This window comes from Mobula hypostoma, chromosome 12 (genome assembly GCF_963921235.1).
Source record: "Mobula hypostoma chromosome 12, sMobHyp1.1, whole genome shotgun sequence".
In the NCBI taxonomy this organism is placed as follows: Eukaryota; Metazoa; Chordata; class Chondrichthyes; order Myliobatiformes; family Myliobatidae; genus Mobula; species Mobula hypostoma.
Window position 1 is genome coordinate 4,474,732 of NC_086108.1, and position 17,407 is coordinate 4,492,138.

At 52.1% G+C, this 17,407-nt stretch overlaps 1 protein-coding gene across 1 annotated transcript in view; it reads left to right on the top strand.

The window, feature by feature from the left end:
• LOC134354575 (zinc finger protein neuro-d4-like) overlaps positions 1-17,407 on the top strand; it is a 170,263-nt gene that overhangs the window by 81,555 nt on the left and 71,301 nt on the right. The window contains exons 4-5 of the mRNA XM_063063510.1: positions 11,977-12,104; positions 13,086-13,175. Coding sequence (XP_062919580.1) covers positions 11,977-12,104; positions 13,086-13,175 — 218 coding nt within the window. The remainder of the gene's footprint in view (positions 1-11,976; positions 12,105-13,085; positions 13,176-17,407) is intronic.

The window sequence follows — 17,407 nt, forward strand, 5'->3', positions numbered from 1 at the left end:
CATCAACTCCCCCTTCCCCTCCCCCACTCACCCCAACATGAGCATCAACCCCCCTTCCCCTCCCCCACTCACCCCAACATGAGCATCAACCCCCCTTCCCCTCCCCCACTCACCCCAACATGAGCATCAACTCCCCCTTCCCCTCCCCCACTCACCCCAACATGAGCATCAACTCCCCCTTCCCCTCCCCCACTCACCCCAACATGAGCATCAACTCCCCCTTCCCCTCCCCCACTCACCCCAACATGAGCATCAACTCCCCCTTCCCCTCCCCCACTCACCCCAACATGAGCATCAACTCCCCCTTCCCCTCCCCCACTCACCCCAACATGAGCATCAACTCCCCCTTCCCCTCCCCCACTCACCCCAACATGAGCATCAACTCCCCCTTCCCCTCCCCCACTCACCCCAACATGAGCATCAACTCCCCCTTCCCCTCCCCCACTCACCCCAACATGAGCATCAACTCCCCCTTCCCCTCCCCCACTCACCCCAACATGAGCATCAACTCCCCCTTCCCCTCCCCCACTCACCCCAACATGAGCATTAACTCCCCCTTCCCCTCCCCCACTCACCCCAACATGAGCATCAACTCCCCCTTCCCCTCCCCCACTCACCCCAACATGAGCATCAACTCCCCCTTCCCCTCCCCCACTCACCCCAACATGAGCATCAACTCCCCCTTCCCCTCCCCCACTCACCCCAACATGAGCATCAACTCCCCCTTCCCCTCCCCCACTCACCCCAACATGAGCATCAACCCCCCTTCCCCTCCCCCACTCACCCCAACAACATGAGCATCAACTCCCCCTTCCCCTCCCCCACTCACCCCAACATGAGCATCAACTCCCCCTTCCCCTCCCCCACTCACCCCAACATGAGCATCAACTCCCCCTTCCCCTCCCCCACTCACCCCAACATGAGCATCAACTCCCCCTTCCCCTCCCCCACTCACCCCAACATGAGCATCAACTCCCCCTTCCCCTCCCCCACTCACCCCAACATGAGCATTAACTCCCCCTTCCCCTCCCCCACTCACCCCAACATGAAGCATAACTCCCCCTTCCCCTCCCCCACTCACCCCAACATGAGCATCAACTCCCCCTTCCCCTCCCCCACTCACCCCAACATGAGCATCAACTCCCCCTTCCCCTCCCCCACTTGCCCCAACATGAGCATTAACCCCCCTTCCCCTCCCCCCACTCACCCCAACATGAGCATCAACCCCCTTCCCCTCCCCCACTCACCCCAACATGAACATCTACACCCCCTTCCCCTCCCCCACTCACCCCAACATGAACATCTACACCCCCTTCCCCTCCCCCACTCACCCCAACATGAGCATTAACTCCCCATTCCCCTCCCCCACTCACCCCAACATGATCATCTAACTCCCCCTTCCCCTCCCCCACTCACCCCAACATGAGCATCAACTCCCCCTTCCCCTCCCCCACTCACCCCAACATGAGCATTAACTCCCCCTTCCCCTCCCCCACTTACCCCAACATGAGCATCAACTCCCCCTTCCCCTCCCCCACTCACCCCAACGTGAGCATCAACTCCCCCTTCCCCTCCCCCACTTACCCCAACATGAGCATTAACCCCCTTCCCCTCCCCCCACTTACCCCAACATGAGCGTTAACCCCCCTTCCCCTCCCCCACTCACCCCAACATGAGCATCAACTCCCCCTACCCCTCCCCCCACTCACCCCAACATGAGCATCAACCCCCTTCCCCTCCCCCACTCACCCCAACATGAGCATCAACTCCCCCTTCCCCTCCCCCACTTACCCCAACATGAGCATCAACTCCCCCTTCCCCTCCCCCACTCACCCCAACATGAGCATTAATCCCCCTTCCCCTCCCACTCACCCCAACATGAGCATCAACTCCCCCTTCCCCTCCCCCACTCACCCCAACATGAGCATTAACCCCCTTCCCCTCCCCCACTCACCCCAACATGAGCATCAACTCCCCCTTCCCCTCCCCCACTCACCCCAACATGAGCATCAACTCCCCCTTCCCCTCCCCCACTCACCCCAACATGAGCATCAACTCCCCCTTCCCCTCCCCCACTCACCCCAACATGAGCATTAACCCCCCTTCCCCTCCCCCACTCACCCCAACATGAGCATCAACTCCCCCTTCCCCTCCCCCACTCACCCCAACATGAGCATTAACCCCCACTTCCCCTCCCCCACTTGCCCCAACATGAGCATTAACCCCCCCTTCCTCTCCCCCACTCACCCCAACATGAGCATCAACTCCCCCTTCCCCTCCCCCACTCACCCCAACATGAGCATCAACTCCCCCTTCCCCTCCCCCCACTCACCCCAACATGAGCATTAACTCCCCCTTCCCCTCCCCCACTCACCCCAACATGAACATCTACACCCCCTTCCCCTCCCCCACTCACCCCAACATGAGCATCAACTCCCCCTTCCCCTCCCCCACTCACCCCAACATGAGCATCAACTCCCCCTTCCCCTCCCCCCACTTACCCCAACATGAGCATCAACTCCCCTTTCCCCTTCCCCACTTGCCCCAACATGAGCATTAACCCCCTTCCCCTCCCCCACTCACCCCAACATGAGCATCAACTCCCCCTTCCCCTCCCCCACTCACCCCAACATGAGCATTAATCCCCCTTCCCCTCCCCCACTCACCCCAACATGAGCATCAACTCCCCCTTCCCCTCCCCCACTCACCCCAACATGAGCATTAACCCCCTTCCCCTCCCCCACTCACCCCAACATGAGCATCAACCCCCCTTCCCCTCCCCCACTCACCCCAACATGAGCATCAACTCCCCCTTCCCCTCCCCCACTCACCCCAACATGAGCATCAACTCCCCCTTCCCCTCCCCCACTCACCCCAACATGAGCATCAACTCCCCCTTCCCCTCCCCCACTCACCCCAACATGAGCATCAACTCCCCCTTCCCCTCCCCCACTCACCCCAACATGAGCATCAACTCCCCCTTCCCCTCCCCCACTCACCCCAACATGAGCATCTAACCCCCTTCCCCTCCCCCACTCACCCCAACATGAGCATCAACTCCCCCTTCCCCTCCCCCACTCACCCCAACATGAGCATCAACTCCCCCTTCCCCTCCCCCACTCGCCCCAACATGAGCATTAACCCCCCTTCCCCTCCCCCACTCACCCCAACATGAACATCTGCACCCCCTTCCCCTCCCCCACTCACCCCAACATGAGCATCTACACCCCCTTCCCCTCCCCCACTCACCCCAACATGAGAATCAACTCCCCCTTCCCCTCCCCCACTCACCCCAACATGAGCATCAACTCCCCCTTCCCCTCCCCCACTCGCCCCAACATGAGCATTAACCCCCCTTCCCCTCCCCCACTCACCCCAACATGAGCATCAACTCCCCCTTCCCCTCCCCCACTCACCCCAACATGAGCATCAACTCCCCCTTCCCCTCCCCCACTCACCCCAACATGAGCATCAACTCCCCCTTCCCCTCCCCCACTCACCCCAACATGAGCATTAACCCCCATTCCCCTCCCCCACTCACCCCAACATGAACATCTACACCCCCTTCCTCTCCCCCCACTCACCCCAACGTGAGTATCAACTCCCTTCCCCTCCCCCCACTCGCCCCAACATGAGCATTAACCCCCCTTCCCCTCCCCCACTCACCCCAACATGAGCATCAACTCCCCCTTCCCCTCCCCCACTCACCCCAACATGAGCATCAACTCCCCCTTCCCCTCCCCCCACTCACCCCAACATGAGCATCAACCCCCTACCCCTCCCCCCACTTACCCCAACATGAGCGTTAACCCCCCTTCCCCTCCCCCACTCACCCCAACATGAGCATCAACCCCCTACCCCTCCCCCCACTTACCCCAACATGAGCATTAACCCCCTTCCTCTCCCCCCACTCACCCCAACGTGAGCATCAACTCCCCCTTCCCCTCCCCCACTCACCCCAACATGAGCATTAACCCCCTTCCCCTCCCCCACTCACCCCAACATGAGCATTAACTCCCCCTACCCCTCCCCCCACTCACCCCAACATGAGCATCAACTCCCCCTTCCCCTCCCCCACTCACCCCAACATGAGCAACTCCCCCTTCCCCTCCCCCACTCACCCCAACATGAGCATCAACCCCCCTTCCCCTCCCCCACTCACCCCAACATGAGCATCAACTCCCCCTTCCCCTCCCCCACTCACCCCAACATGAGCATCAACTCCCCCTTCCCCTCCCCCACTCACCCCAACATGAGCATCAACTCCCCCTTCCCCTCCCCCACTCACCCCAACATGAGCATCAACTCCCCCTTCCCCTCCCCCACTCACCCCAACATGAGCATTAACTCCCCCTTCCCCTCCCCCACTCACCCCAACATGAGCATCAACTCCCCCTTCCCCTCCCCCACTCACCCCAACATGAGCATCAACTCCCCCTTCCCCTCCCCCACTCACCCCAACATGAACATTAATCCCCCTTCCCCTCCCCCACTCACCCCAACATGAGCATCAACTCCCCCTTCCCCTCCCCCACTCACCCCAACATGAGCATCAACCCCCCTTCCCCTCCCCCACTCACCCCAACTGAGCATCAACTCCCCCTTCCCCTCCCCCCACTCACCCCAACATGACCATCAACTCCCCGTTCCCCTCCCCCACTCACCCCAACATGAGCATCAACTCCCCCTTCCCCTCCCCCACTCACCCCAACATGAGCATCAACTCCCCCTTCCCCTCCCCCACTCACCCCAACGTGAGCATCAACTCCCCCTTCCCCTCCCCCCACTCACCCCAACATGAGCATTAACTCCCCCTTCCCCTCCCCCACTCACCCCAACATGAGCATCAACTCCCCCTTCCCCTCCCCCACTCACCCCAACATGAGCATCAACTCCCCCTTCCCCTCCCCCCACTCACCCCAACATGAGAATCAACTCCCCCTTCCCCTCCCCCACTCACCCCAACATGAGCATCAACTCCCCCTTCCCCTCCCCCACTCACCCCAACATGAGCATTAACTCCCCCTTCCCCTCCCCCCACTCACCCCAACATGAGCAACTCCCCCTTCCCCTCCCCCACTCACCCCAACATGAGCATCAACTCCCCCTTCCCCTCCCCCACTCACCCCAACATGAGCATCAACTCCCCCTTCCCCTCCCCCACTCACCCCAACATGAGCATCAACTCCCCCTTCCCCTCCCCCCACTCACCCCAACATGAGCATCAACTCCCCCTTCCCCTCCCCCCACTCACCCCAACATGAGCATCAACTCCCCCCTTCCCCTCCCCCACTCACCCCAACATGAGCATCAACTCCCCCTTCCCCTCCCCCCACTCACCCCAACATGAGCATCAACTCCCCCTTCCCCTCCCCCACTCACCCCAACATGAGCATCAACTCCCCCTTCCCCTCCCCCACTCACCCCAACATGAGCATCAACTCCCCCTTCCCCTCCCCCACTCACCCCAACATGAGCATCAACTCCCCCTTCCCCTCCCCCACTCACCCCAACATGAGCATCAACTCCCCCTTCCCCTCCCCCACTCACCCCAACATGAGCATCAACTCCCCCTTCCCCTCCCCCCACTCACCCCAACATGAGCATCAACTCCCCTTTCCCCTCCCCCACTCACCCCAACATGAGCATCAACTCCCCCTTCCCCTCCCCCACTCACCCCAACATGAACATTAACTCCCCCTTCCCCTCCCCCACTCACCCCAACATGAGCATCAACTCCCCCTTCCCCTCCCCCACTCACCCCAACATGAGCATCAACTCCCCTTCCCCTCCCCCACTCACCCCAACATGAGCATCAACTCCCCCTTCCCCTCCCCCACTCACCCCAACATGAACATCTACACCCCCTTCCCCTCCCCCACTCACCCCAACATGAGCATCAACTCCCCCTTCCCCTCCCCCACTCACCCCAACATGAGCATCAACTCCCCCTTCCCCTCCCCCACTCACCCCAACATGAGCATCAACTCCCCCTTCCCCTCCCCCACTCACCCCAACATGAACATCAACTCCCCCTTCCCCTCCCCCACTCACCCCAACATGAGCATTAACTCCGCCTTCTCCTCCCCCCACTCGCCCCAACGTGAGCATTAACCCCCTTCCTCTCCCCCCACTTGTGCCAGCAGAGGCACAGATCTGCCCCCCAAACAACATGCAAGCAATAGAAATGCTGCCAAAGAGCCCTGCTGCCCAGCAATCCCCCGATTTCATCCTTGCCTAATCACGGGACAATTGACAATGACCAATTAAACCACCAACTGGTACGTCTTTGGACTGTGGGAGGAAACCGGAGCATCCGGGGGAAAACGCACACATTCCACAGCGAGGAAGTACAGACTCCTTACAGAGGGCAGCAGAATTGAACTGTGAACTTTGACAAACTTGGATAAATGTGTAGTGCAGAGTGTATTGACTGGCTGTATCACAGCCTGGTATGGAAACACCAACACTTTTGAACAGAAAATTCCACATGGTGGATTCAGCCCAGCACATCACGGGTAAAGCCCTCCCGACCATGAAGAACATCTACATGAAATGCTGCAGCAGGAAAGCAGGAAAGGGTCATCAAAGCTTCTCACCACCCAGGCCTTGCTTTCCTCTCACTGCTGCCATCAGGTAGAAGGTACAAGAGCCTTAGGACTCACACCAGTTACTGTACTACCCCTCAACCAACAGGCTCTTGTGGGGATAAGGGGATAACTGCACTCACTTGCCTCATCCATTGAAATGTTCCAACAACCGATGATCTCACTTTCAGGACTCTCTTTATCTCAAGTTCTTGTTATTTATTGCTATTTATTTATATTTGCATTTGCACAGTTTGTTGTCTTCTGCACTCTGGTTGATCTTTCATTGATCCTGTTTTAGTTTCTACTCTATAGAATCACTGAGTATGCCCACAGGAAAATGAATCTGAGGGTTTTTTGTGGTGACATTTACGTACTCTGATAATAGAATTTACTTTGAACTTTGTAATAACTGCACCAGGCTACCTTGAGACCTATATATTATATAATATTGCCACAAATAAATTGGCTGCTGAATGAGTAACTTAACTCCACTCCCTATTCCCTGAGTATTTACTCCCCCCCCGACATTCTATCCTCATTTCCGTATTTACAGCAGTTCACCAAGTGTCTCTACGTGGAATCTACAACTTGGAATCGGCTCTTCGAGCCACACCAGTCAGTCCTCCCCCAATTTAACCCGAGCCTAATCACGAGACAATTTATAATGACCAATTAACCTCCCAACCGGGCCGTCTTTGGACTCTGGGAGGAAACCGGAGCACCCGGAGGAAACCCACACGGTCACGGGGAGAACGTACAAACTCCTTACAGGCAGTGACGGGAATTGAACCCGGGTTGCCTGTACTGTAAAGCGTTGTGCCAACTACTACACTACCGTGCCGCACTAAAGTTTGTAACTGTGCCCACCTTTTCCAATTTCACTGGCAGCTCATACAACACATCCATCATGCTCTGTGTGAAAGATCTGCCCCTTAGGGCCCCTATAAATCCCTTCCATCTCACCTTAAACCCCTGTCCTCCAGTGTCACACCCCCATCCCACCCTCGGTGACAGACCATGATCCTTACCTATGTCCCAAATGATTTTATAAACCTCCAAGTCAGGAGTTCCCAACCTTCCTTATGCCATGGACCAATACCATGAAGCAGAGGTTCCTTGGAATCCAGGTTGGGAGCTCCTGCTCTATATGGTTAGCCAGGGAGTGAAACCTATGCAGACTCTATTTCAATGTACATGCGATTCATATATAAAACTGAACTCACTGCACAGTGCACCGAGTGCAACAAGGTAAAAATATATCACAGTATGAAGTGTAACAGCTCCAGAGAATTAGAATCAGGTTTGATATCACCAGCATATGTTGTAAATAATAGAGAAAAACATGAATTAAAGTAAATATATATACTAAATAGTTAAATTAGTTAAAAGCAGAAATAAAAAAAAGTAGTGAGGTAGTGTTCGTGGGTTCAATGTCCATTGCAAAATCGGATGGCAGAGGGGAAGAAGCTGTTCCTGAATCATTGAGTGGGTGTTTTCAAGTTCCTGTATCTCCTTTCGGATGGTAGCAATGAGAACAAGGTATGACCTGGGTGATGGGGGGGGGGGGTCCTTAATGATGGATGTTGCCTTTTTGAGGCGTCGCTCCTTGAAGATGTCCTGGACACTATGGAAGCTAGTGCCCATGATGGAGCTGACTGAGTTTACAACTCTCTGCAGCTTATTCCAGTTCTGTGTGGTTGCCTTCCCCATCATATCAGACAGTTATGCAGCCGGCTGGAATACTCTTCATGGTACATCCAAAGAAATTTCTGAATGCTTTTGGTGACAAACCAAATCTCCTCATACTTCTAAAGAAATATAGCCACCGTCTCGCCTTCTTTGTAGCCGCATCAATATGTTGGGTCCAAGATAGATCCTTAGAGATATTAACAACCAGGGACTTGAAATTGCTGGCTCTCTCCACTTCTGAACCCTCTATGAGGATTGGTTCGTGTTCCTTCATCTTACCCTGCCTGCAGTCCGCCATCAGTTCTTTGGTCTTACTGACATTGAGTGCCGGGTTGTTGCTGCAACGCCACTCAACTAGCTGATCTATCTCACTCCTCAATGCCCTCTTGTGCCATCCGAGACTCTGCCAATAAGTAGCTGTATTGTTAGCAAGTTTGTAAACTGTAGAGTGCGAGGTAGGTTACAAGATCCGGAGTTCATCTGGATCTTTCATTGTGTGCCATAGGCAGTCATGGTCTTGACCATGATTGTTATTGGCAAATGTATTCTACAGAAGTGGTTTGCCATTGTCATCTTCTGGGCAGTGTCTTTACAAGATGAGTGGCTCCTGCCTACCTACTGCCTGATGCGCAACTGACATGTAGAGACGATTAGGTCCTCCATCTCTGGTAGTGTTCAAGGCTTCCTTCATCATGTCAGTAGCTCCCTCTTGTTTTCACTACTGTCAGTCACACAACTTCCGGGTAGAGACTCAGGAATACCGTCACACTCAGATGTAGGAGGGTTCCTACAATTTTGTTTGACCAGTCAGGGTTGTTGGCCCTGAGCTTAACCCCTGACCCTGGAGGACAGGTGGACCATTCTTAGTCTGGCCTCTAACCTTTGACCTGTTTGGCATGGTGACCCGACCAAGGGCCAAGATAGTTCTCTGGGTCATTGAGGCATGCAAGCCTTCAAACCAAGACAAGGTTGTGGTCCTCTTGGAGGGATGACCCCATCCCTGATCTTCAGAGACTGTCTGCCTGGCGTCGGTGGTCGCATACCCAGGACTTGTGATTTGCACCAGCTGCTCATACGACCATCCACCACCTGCTTCCGTGGCTTCACATGAACCATGGGGAGGTGCTGTACCCTGCCAAGGGGAGCCTGCAGCCTAGTGGAGGGAAGGCACGCCTTGCATCTCCTTAGGAGGTAGAGGCATATCTCCACCCCACCACGGGAATCATGTACTAGTCTTGTGACAGTGAGGTAAGAGCTGTCCTTGAGCCTGGCGGTATCTGCTTAAGGTCCTTGAGTACAAAGTTTAAAGATCTTAAAGATAAAATTATTTGTCACATGTACATCAAAACATACAGTGAAATGTGTAGATTGTGTTGAGGATGTGTCGGGGGCAACTCTCAAGTTAATAAACCTAACTCTTACGTCTTTGACTGAGAAAACCCACGCGGTCCACTCTGCTGCTGTACAAGTGTTGGTACGTCGTGTTGCACCATTGGGTAGACCTCACTTGGAGTACTGTGTACAGTACTGTGCAGAAATCCTAGACACTTATATGTATGTGTATAGGCAACCGTTAGTCTCGTGAGACCTTGGTTTTGCACCTTGGAAGGTTTCCAGGGCACAAGCGCCTGGGCAAGGTTGTATGGAAGACCAGCAGTTGCCCATGCTGCAAATCTCCCCAGTCCACGCCACCAATGTTGTCCAAGGGAATGGCATTAGGACCCATACAGCTTGGCACTGGTGTCATCGCAGAGCAATGTGTGGTTAAGTGCCTTGCTCAGGACACAACATGCTGCCTCAGCCAAGGCTCGAACTAGCGACCTTCAGATCACTAGACGAATGCCTTAACCACTTGGCCACACACCAACACAGCATATATGTATGTCTGTGTGTATATATCTACAGAGCCTAAAGACTTTTACACAGTACTGTAGTAATTGTGTGTATTGCACTGTACTGCTTGTGGAAAAAAAAAATACAAGATTCATGATGTGTGAGTGATGATAAACCTGATTCTGATATGAGTCTCTATTGTGGACTGAGAGTGGGAAAGGGGACAGGGAGAGGGGAATCATGGTTGGGAAAAGGGGAAGGGAGAGGGGAGGGAGCGGGGAGCACCAGAGAGACATTCTGTAATGACCAATTAACCAATTGTTTGGAATCAAATGACCTTGACCGGTGTTTCAGGGCTGGGGTTGGCAGTGGTTCAGACACACCCCTACCCCCCCACCACCCCTGGTGCTCCTCTGTCACCTGTCTCCCACCCTTCCCGCTGCGCTCCTTCCTCGCCATTCCCAACATTCTTTGCTCCTGCCAGATTTACAAACTGGCCTTCGCTCCACGTTGACCAATGCAGTTCTGTGTAAAAGTTTTAGGCACCCCAGCTATGTATGACTTTTGCACAGGACTGTGCTTCATATTTCTACCCTGGGAGATGATCTACCCTATCTCTGGATGTAAGAAATAGGGCTAACCCCTACTGAAATCGATGGATCTGGGCTTGAGAGGGTAAACAGCTTTAAATTCCTCGGCATCCTCATCACTGAGGACCTCATGTGGTCTGTACAGACCAGCTGTGTGGTGAAAAGAACAACAGCGCCTCTTTCAGCTCAGATGGTTGAAAAAGTTTGGTATGGGCCCCCAAGTCCTAAGAACTTTCTATAGGGACACAATTGAGAGCATCCTGACTGGCTGCATCATTGCCTGGTATGGGAACTGTACCTCCCTCAATCGCAGGACTCTACAGAGAGTGGTGCGGACAGCCCAGCACATCTGTAGTTGTGAACTTCCCATCATTTAGGACATTTACAAGGACAGGTGTGAAAAAGGGCCCGTAGGATCATTGGGATCCGAGTCACCCCAACCACAAACTGTTCCAGCTGCTACCATCTGGGAAACGGTACCGCAGCATAAAAGCCAGGGCCAACAGGCTCCGGGACAGCTTCTTCCACCAGGCCGTCAGACTGATGAACTCACGCTGATATGAGTGTACTCTATATTACATTGACCAATTCTTATAAATTACTATGATTGCACATTGCACATTTAGACAGAGACGTAACATAAAGGTTTTTACTCCTCGTGTATGTGAAGTATGTAAGAAATAAAGTCAATTCAGTTCATTTCACTGCCTCTCATAAATATACTGTTCTCAGTCATGGTGGTGACACAGTATCATAGCGGCTAGTACAATCGCTTTACAGCACCAGTGATCACCAGTTGCTCCGTTCCATTCCTACCGGTGCCTGTCAGGGGTCTGTACATTCTCTGTGGGTTTCCTCCTGGTGCCCTGGTTTCCTCCCACATTCCGAAGGCTTATGGGTTAGTGTTAATGAGTTGTGAGATGCTGAACTGGTGTTGGAAGTATGGCAGGCTGCCCTCAACACATCCTCACCGGTTTGATTTGACACCATTACTGCATTTCACTTTAACTTTTGACGTACATCTGACAATTAAACCCAATTTTTATCTTTAAACAGGCATCATAGGTGTAGCTGTACATTGCAATGTCAATGGAACTGACGTTTAGATTGGGGGGGGAGCTGGGTTGTGGCCTGTATCAAGGACAAGTTCCTCCTCTTCTCTGCGCCCTTTGCTATGGTAACGCCCAAAGAGTAGTGGGTGTTGAAAATGCAATGCTGGGTTGAAGATGTCGGCAAGGTGTCCAATGCCTTTGCTTCTCACTGTCATTGCTCAGATACGGAGGTGACCCTGAAGAAAGAGGGATTACTCCCGGAGGGACCTGCCCTGGAGGCTCTCCTCTGCGGGGAGACAGTGGAGAAAAAGGCAGAGGCCAAGGACGAGGAGAGCATCAGTGAATGCCAGGTGGGTCATGCGGAGTTATTGGGCTGTGCGAGACGGGCATTTGCCGTGGCGATCCTGGAGTCAGTGGGGACCTTCGACTGACCAGTCGCAAAATGGAGCTTCCAAACTGTTTGAAGAGAAGGGAGCTCTTTGTGAGTGACAGAACAAACAAGCCAGGCAGCGTCCACGGAGGGGAATAAGTGGTTGATGTTTCAGGCCAAGACTGGATGATGTGATGGAAAATCTGAAATAAAAATAGAAAATACTTAGCGGGTCAGGCAGCATCTGTGGGAAGAAAAGGAGTTGGTGTCCCATGAAGGTTTTCGACTCAAAACATTGCATCTGCTGCCCTATGAGGTTAGCTGGCCAGACAATCAATGGAATGAGTTTGGATGTGTAGCCCATGAGGATTGACTACATTTGGTAACCAATGGAGGGAGGGGATTTTCCCCCCCCAAGGCAAATTTCAGCTCAAGTTGAGGCCTTGTGATGATTGACGTAACTGTCAACCAATGGCAGTATACAGAAGGCTTGTAGACTGGAAGTGCTGGAGTACCTCAGCAGGTCAGGCAACATCAATGGAGGGAAATTGACAGTCGATGTTTTATGCTGAGGCTGGAGTAGAAAGAAAATGGGGAAAAAGCCATTATAAAAAGATAGGGAGACGCAGTGGAGAAGAACTGGCAGGTAATAGGTGGATCCAGTTGAGGGGGGTGATAGGCAGGTGATGAGTACGTGAATAATATCAGAAACTGGGAGGACTTTGTGAGGATTGACAAACCAGCTGACCAATGGCAAGAGGTGGAAGGGAGGGCAAATGGTCTTATGAAGATTGACATGTCTAGTGACCAATGGTAGTGATGCAGTGGGGGGGGGAAATGCTTGTCATGATTGACATGTTGCACTGCCAATGACTGAATGGCAGTGGGAGGTCATGTGATGAGACCTCCAGCCATAAGTGGAGCCTGACGTTGTTTTCCAATTTCAATTGTTCTCCCGCAGAGAATCTTGGCGAGTGACTTCCCTCATGAGATCGAGGTGGATGATCTGGAGGAGGACGCGCCGAAGAGGAAAAGTAAAACCAAAGGGCGAGTGAGTGTTTTCCATTGATCTGTAGTTCACCATAGGCCTGCCTGATAACCAGTGTTGGGTGAAGGTGAAAGGGCTGGGGACTCACCCTCTCCCTCCTGTCACAAGGCCCATGCTGGGAACGGGGTCTGAAGGGGCCGAGTTGGGAAGCCTTGCAGTACTGTGTGCAAGGTTCAATGTCCAAGGTACATCTCTTTTCAAAGTACGTGTGCAGTATACAACCCTGAGATTTGTCTTCTCCATCCAGTCACGAAACAAAGAAAAAACATGAAACCTGTTCATAGAAAAACATCAGACACTCCATCACTCAAAAATCTAACAAGTCGTGCAAACAGCAAAAAAAAATAACCCTCCCATGCATCAAACCCCTCCCATTCAAAAAAGAAATTGTGCAAGCGGCAACAAGAACATCAAACCCCGCCCCCATGCGAGAAAAACTAACATATTGCACAAATGGAAACCAGAAAGAATGGGCGAAAGCATAGAATAAAAACATAATACTGAAAGAGTCCAATTTGAACTGCAGCCCAATCCATAAATCGTAGATACAGACCTTTGGTAACATCCTCCAGAAACATCGTGGGAGGGAGAAACCATCTCGAGGCAGAGGTCTTTCCTTGGGAGCAGCGGGTGAGAGATCCGTCACAGACAGACACCTTCTGTGGCAGCAGCAAGCGAGATACAGAAAGGCAGCATTGACAGTGTGGGCCAAATGGCCCTTTTTGCAGTCACGGAGTTACGCAGTACAGACACATGCCTTTCAGTCCATTGAATCTGGATGACAATGTGGTTAACTGGATCAGCAAATTTGTGGATTACACTAAGATTGGCGGTGTAGTGGACAGCGAGGAAGGCTATCATGGCTTGCGGCCGATACTGGACCAGCAGGAGAAATGGCGGGTGGAATTTAATGCAGACAAGTGTGAGGTGTTAACACTTAGGTAGGAACAGGCAGGGTAGGTCTCACACAGTGAGTGGTAGGGCACTGAGGAGTGAGGTAGAACAGAGGGATCAGAGAATATAGGTCCCTAATTCATTGAAAGTAGCGTCGCAGTTTGTCAGGGTTGTAAATAAAGCTTTTGGCACATTGACTTTCATAGATTGAAGTATTGAGTACAGGAGATGGGATGTTATGTTGAAGTTGTATAAGACGTTGGTGAGGCCTAATTTGGAGTATCGTGTGCAGTTTTGGTCCCTACAGGAAAGGTGTAAAGAAGGTTGAAAGAGTCCAGAGAAAACTTACAAGGATGTTGCCGGGTCTGGAGGACCTGAGTTATTAGGAAAGCTTGAATAGGGTTGGACTGTATTCCTTAGAACGTAGAAGATTGAGAGAAGCTTTGATAGAGGTTTACAAAATTATGAGGGGTATAGATAAGGTCAATGAAAGTGGGCTTTTTCCACTGAGTTTGGATGGAGCTACAATTGGAGGTCATGGGTTAAGGATAAAAGGTGAAAATTTTAAGGGGAACGTGAGGGGAAATTTCTTCACTCAAAGGGCGGTGAGAGTGTGGAACAAACTGCCAGCGGACGTATTTCAACATTGAAGAGAAGTTTGGATAGGTACATGGATGGTAGGGGTATGGAGGGCTATGGTCCTGATGCAAGTCAAAAGGAGTGGGCGGTTTAAATGGTTCAGCACAGATTAGATGGGCCAAAGGGCTTGTTTCTGAGCTGTATTTTTCTATGATTCTATGACTCTACTGGCCTGTGTTTGGCCTGTATCCTTCTGCACCTTTCCTATTTATGTGTCTCTCAAGTATCTTTGAAATGTAATTTTACCCATCTCTATCACCTCCTCTGGCAGCTCATTCCAGGGACACACCACCCTCTGTGTGAAGAAATTACCCCTCAGGGTCCTATAAAATACTTAGCCCTCACACCTTCAACTCAGTTACAACAAGAGTCACCTGAAGGGAACATGTTTGTGAAGCTCTGAAAGAACTTGGGACATGGGGGTGCCTAGTGGCCACTTTATTAGATACATTTCTTACACTTGATCATTGATGCAAATATCTAGTCAGCCAATCATGTGGCAGTAGCTCACTGCATAAAAGCAAGCAGACACGGTCAAAAGGTTCAGCTGTTGTTCAGACCAAACATCAGAATGGGGAGAAATGTGATCCAAGTGACTTTGACCGTGAAATGATTGTTGATGCCAGACGGGATGGTTTGAGTATTTCAGAAACAGCTGTTAAATGGCAGCAGTACATTCCAATACATAGTAAAATACAGTAAGTATATATACTGTGTGTGTGTGTGTGTGTGTGTGTGTGTGTATGTATTTAAAATGTTAAATAGTGCAAAAAGAGAAAAGAGATAGTGAAGTAGTCTTCATGGGTTCAATGTCCATTCAGAAATTGGATGGCAGAGGGGAAGAAGTTGTTCCTGAATCATTGAGTGTGTGTCTTCAGGCTTCTGTACCTCCTCCCTGATGGCAGCAATGAGAAGGGAGCATGTCCTGAGTGATGGGGGACCTTTGTGATGGATACCGCCTATTTGAGGCGTCGTTCCTTGAAGATGTCCTGGATACTATGGAGGCTAGTTCCCCTGCTGGAGCTGTCTGAGTTCACCATTTTCCGTAGCTTATCTCGATCCTGTGCAGTAGCTGTCTGCCCCCGCCATACCAGATGGTGATACAGCCAGTCGGAATGCTCTCCATGATACACCTGCAGAAATTTGTATTTGGCTTTGGTGTTATACCAAATTTCCTCAAACTCCTAATGAAATATAGCCGCTGTCATACCACCTTTGTACCTTCACCGATATGTTGGGTCTGGGTTAGATCCTCAGAGATATTGACACCCCAGAATTTGAAGTTGCTCGCTCTCCCCACTTCTGATCCCTCGTTGAGGACTGGTGTGTGTTTCCTTGACCTACCCTTTCTGAAGTCCACAATCAGTTCTTTGGTCTTACTGACATTGAGGGCAAGGCTGTTGCTGCGACACCTCTCAACCAGCTGATCTGTCTTGCTCCTGTACGCCCTTTCGTCACCATCTGAAATTGTGCCAACGATAGCTGTCTCATCAGCAAATTTATAGAGGGTGAAGTCCCTTCAGGGACCCAAAATATTAACTGTTCATTTCCCTCCACAGATGCTACCTGACCTGCTGAGACCTCCAGTAGTCTGTGTGTGTCTTCAGCATCTGCAGTCTCTTGTGTACTGATGAAGGTGGGGTGGGGCGAATGTGTTACAGAGTAACTGCGCCCAATGCACACAGAGTCCATCTGTTCTCCCTGTGTTAAATGCCCTGACAATTTCCCAAATCCCTGCAAATCTCTAGCTATACACACAAAATGCTGGAGGAACTCAGCAGGTCGGACAGCATGTGTGAAAATTTCGTGTTGACATTTCAGACTGAGACGTTTCTTTAGGACTGGAGAGGAAGGGGGAAGATGCCAGAATAAAAAAGGTGGGGGGAGGGGAAGGAGGCTAGCTGGAAGGTGATGGGTGAAGCCAGGTGGGTGGGAAAGGTAAAGGGCTGGAGAGGATAGGAGAGGAGAGTGGACCAGAAGAGAAAGGGAAGGAGGAGGGGACTTAGGGAGGTGATAGGCAGGTGAAGAGGTAAGAGGCCAGAGTGGGGAATAGAAGGAGAGGGGAGAGAGGAGGAATTTATTTTAACTGGAAGGAGAAATAGATATCCATGCCATCAGGTCAGATGCTGCCCAGACAGGATGTATGATGTTGCTCCTCCACCCCGAGGGTGGCTACTTCTTGGCACAAGAGGAGGCCGTAGACCAATTTGTCAGAATGGGAATTGGAATTAAAGTGTTTGACCACTGGGAGGTTCCATTTTTGGTGGGTGGAGCGGAGGTGCTCAAGAGAGCAGTCCCCGATTTCCAGTGGGTCTCACCAACGTTGAGGAAGCTTCATCGGGAGCACTGGACCCCAGTAGGTTCGCAGGTGAAGTGTTGCCTCACCTGGAAGGACTGTTGGGGGCCCTGAACAGAGGTGAGGGAGGAGGTAAATGGGCAAGTGTGGCACTTAAGCCTCTTGCAGGAAAAGTCCCTGCCAATGTTTTCCTGAAACAGTTCTTTGTTGCGTTCCTTCCAAGCAGCATAGAACGGCTCACATACCCCCAGAAACAGTTCTCACCTCTGGTGGATCTTGGTTTTTTTTGCGATCCAGAGGATTGGAGGTTAAAAAAAGAACCTTAAAACTCGTTGCTTCTGGCTGATTTGTTGTGAATGGAGAAGAAGAGCCAAGGACAAAAAAAGTCGTGGTTGTCTTCTCCGAC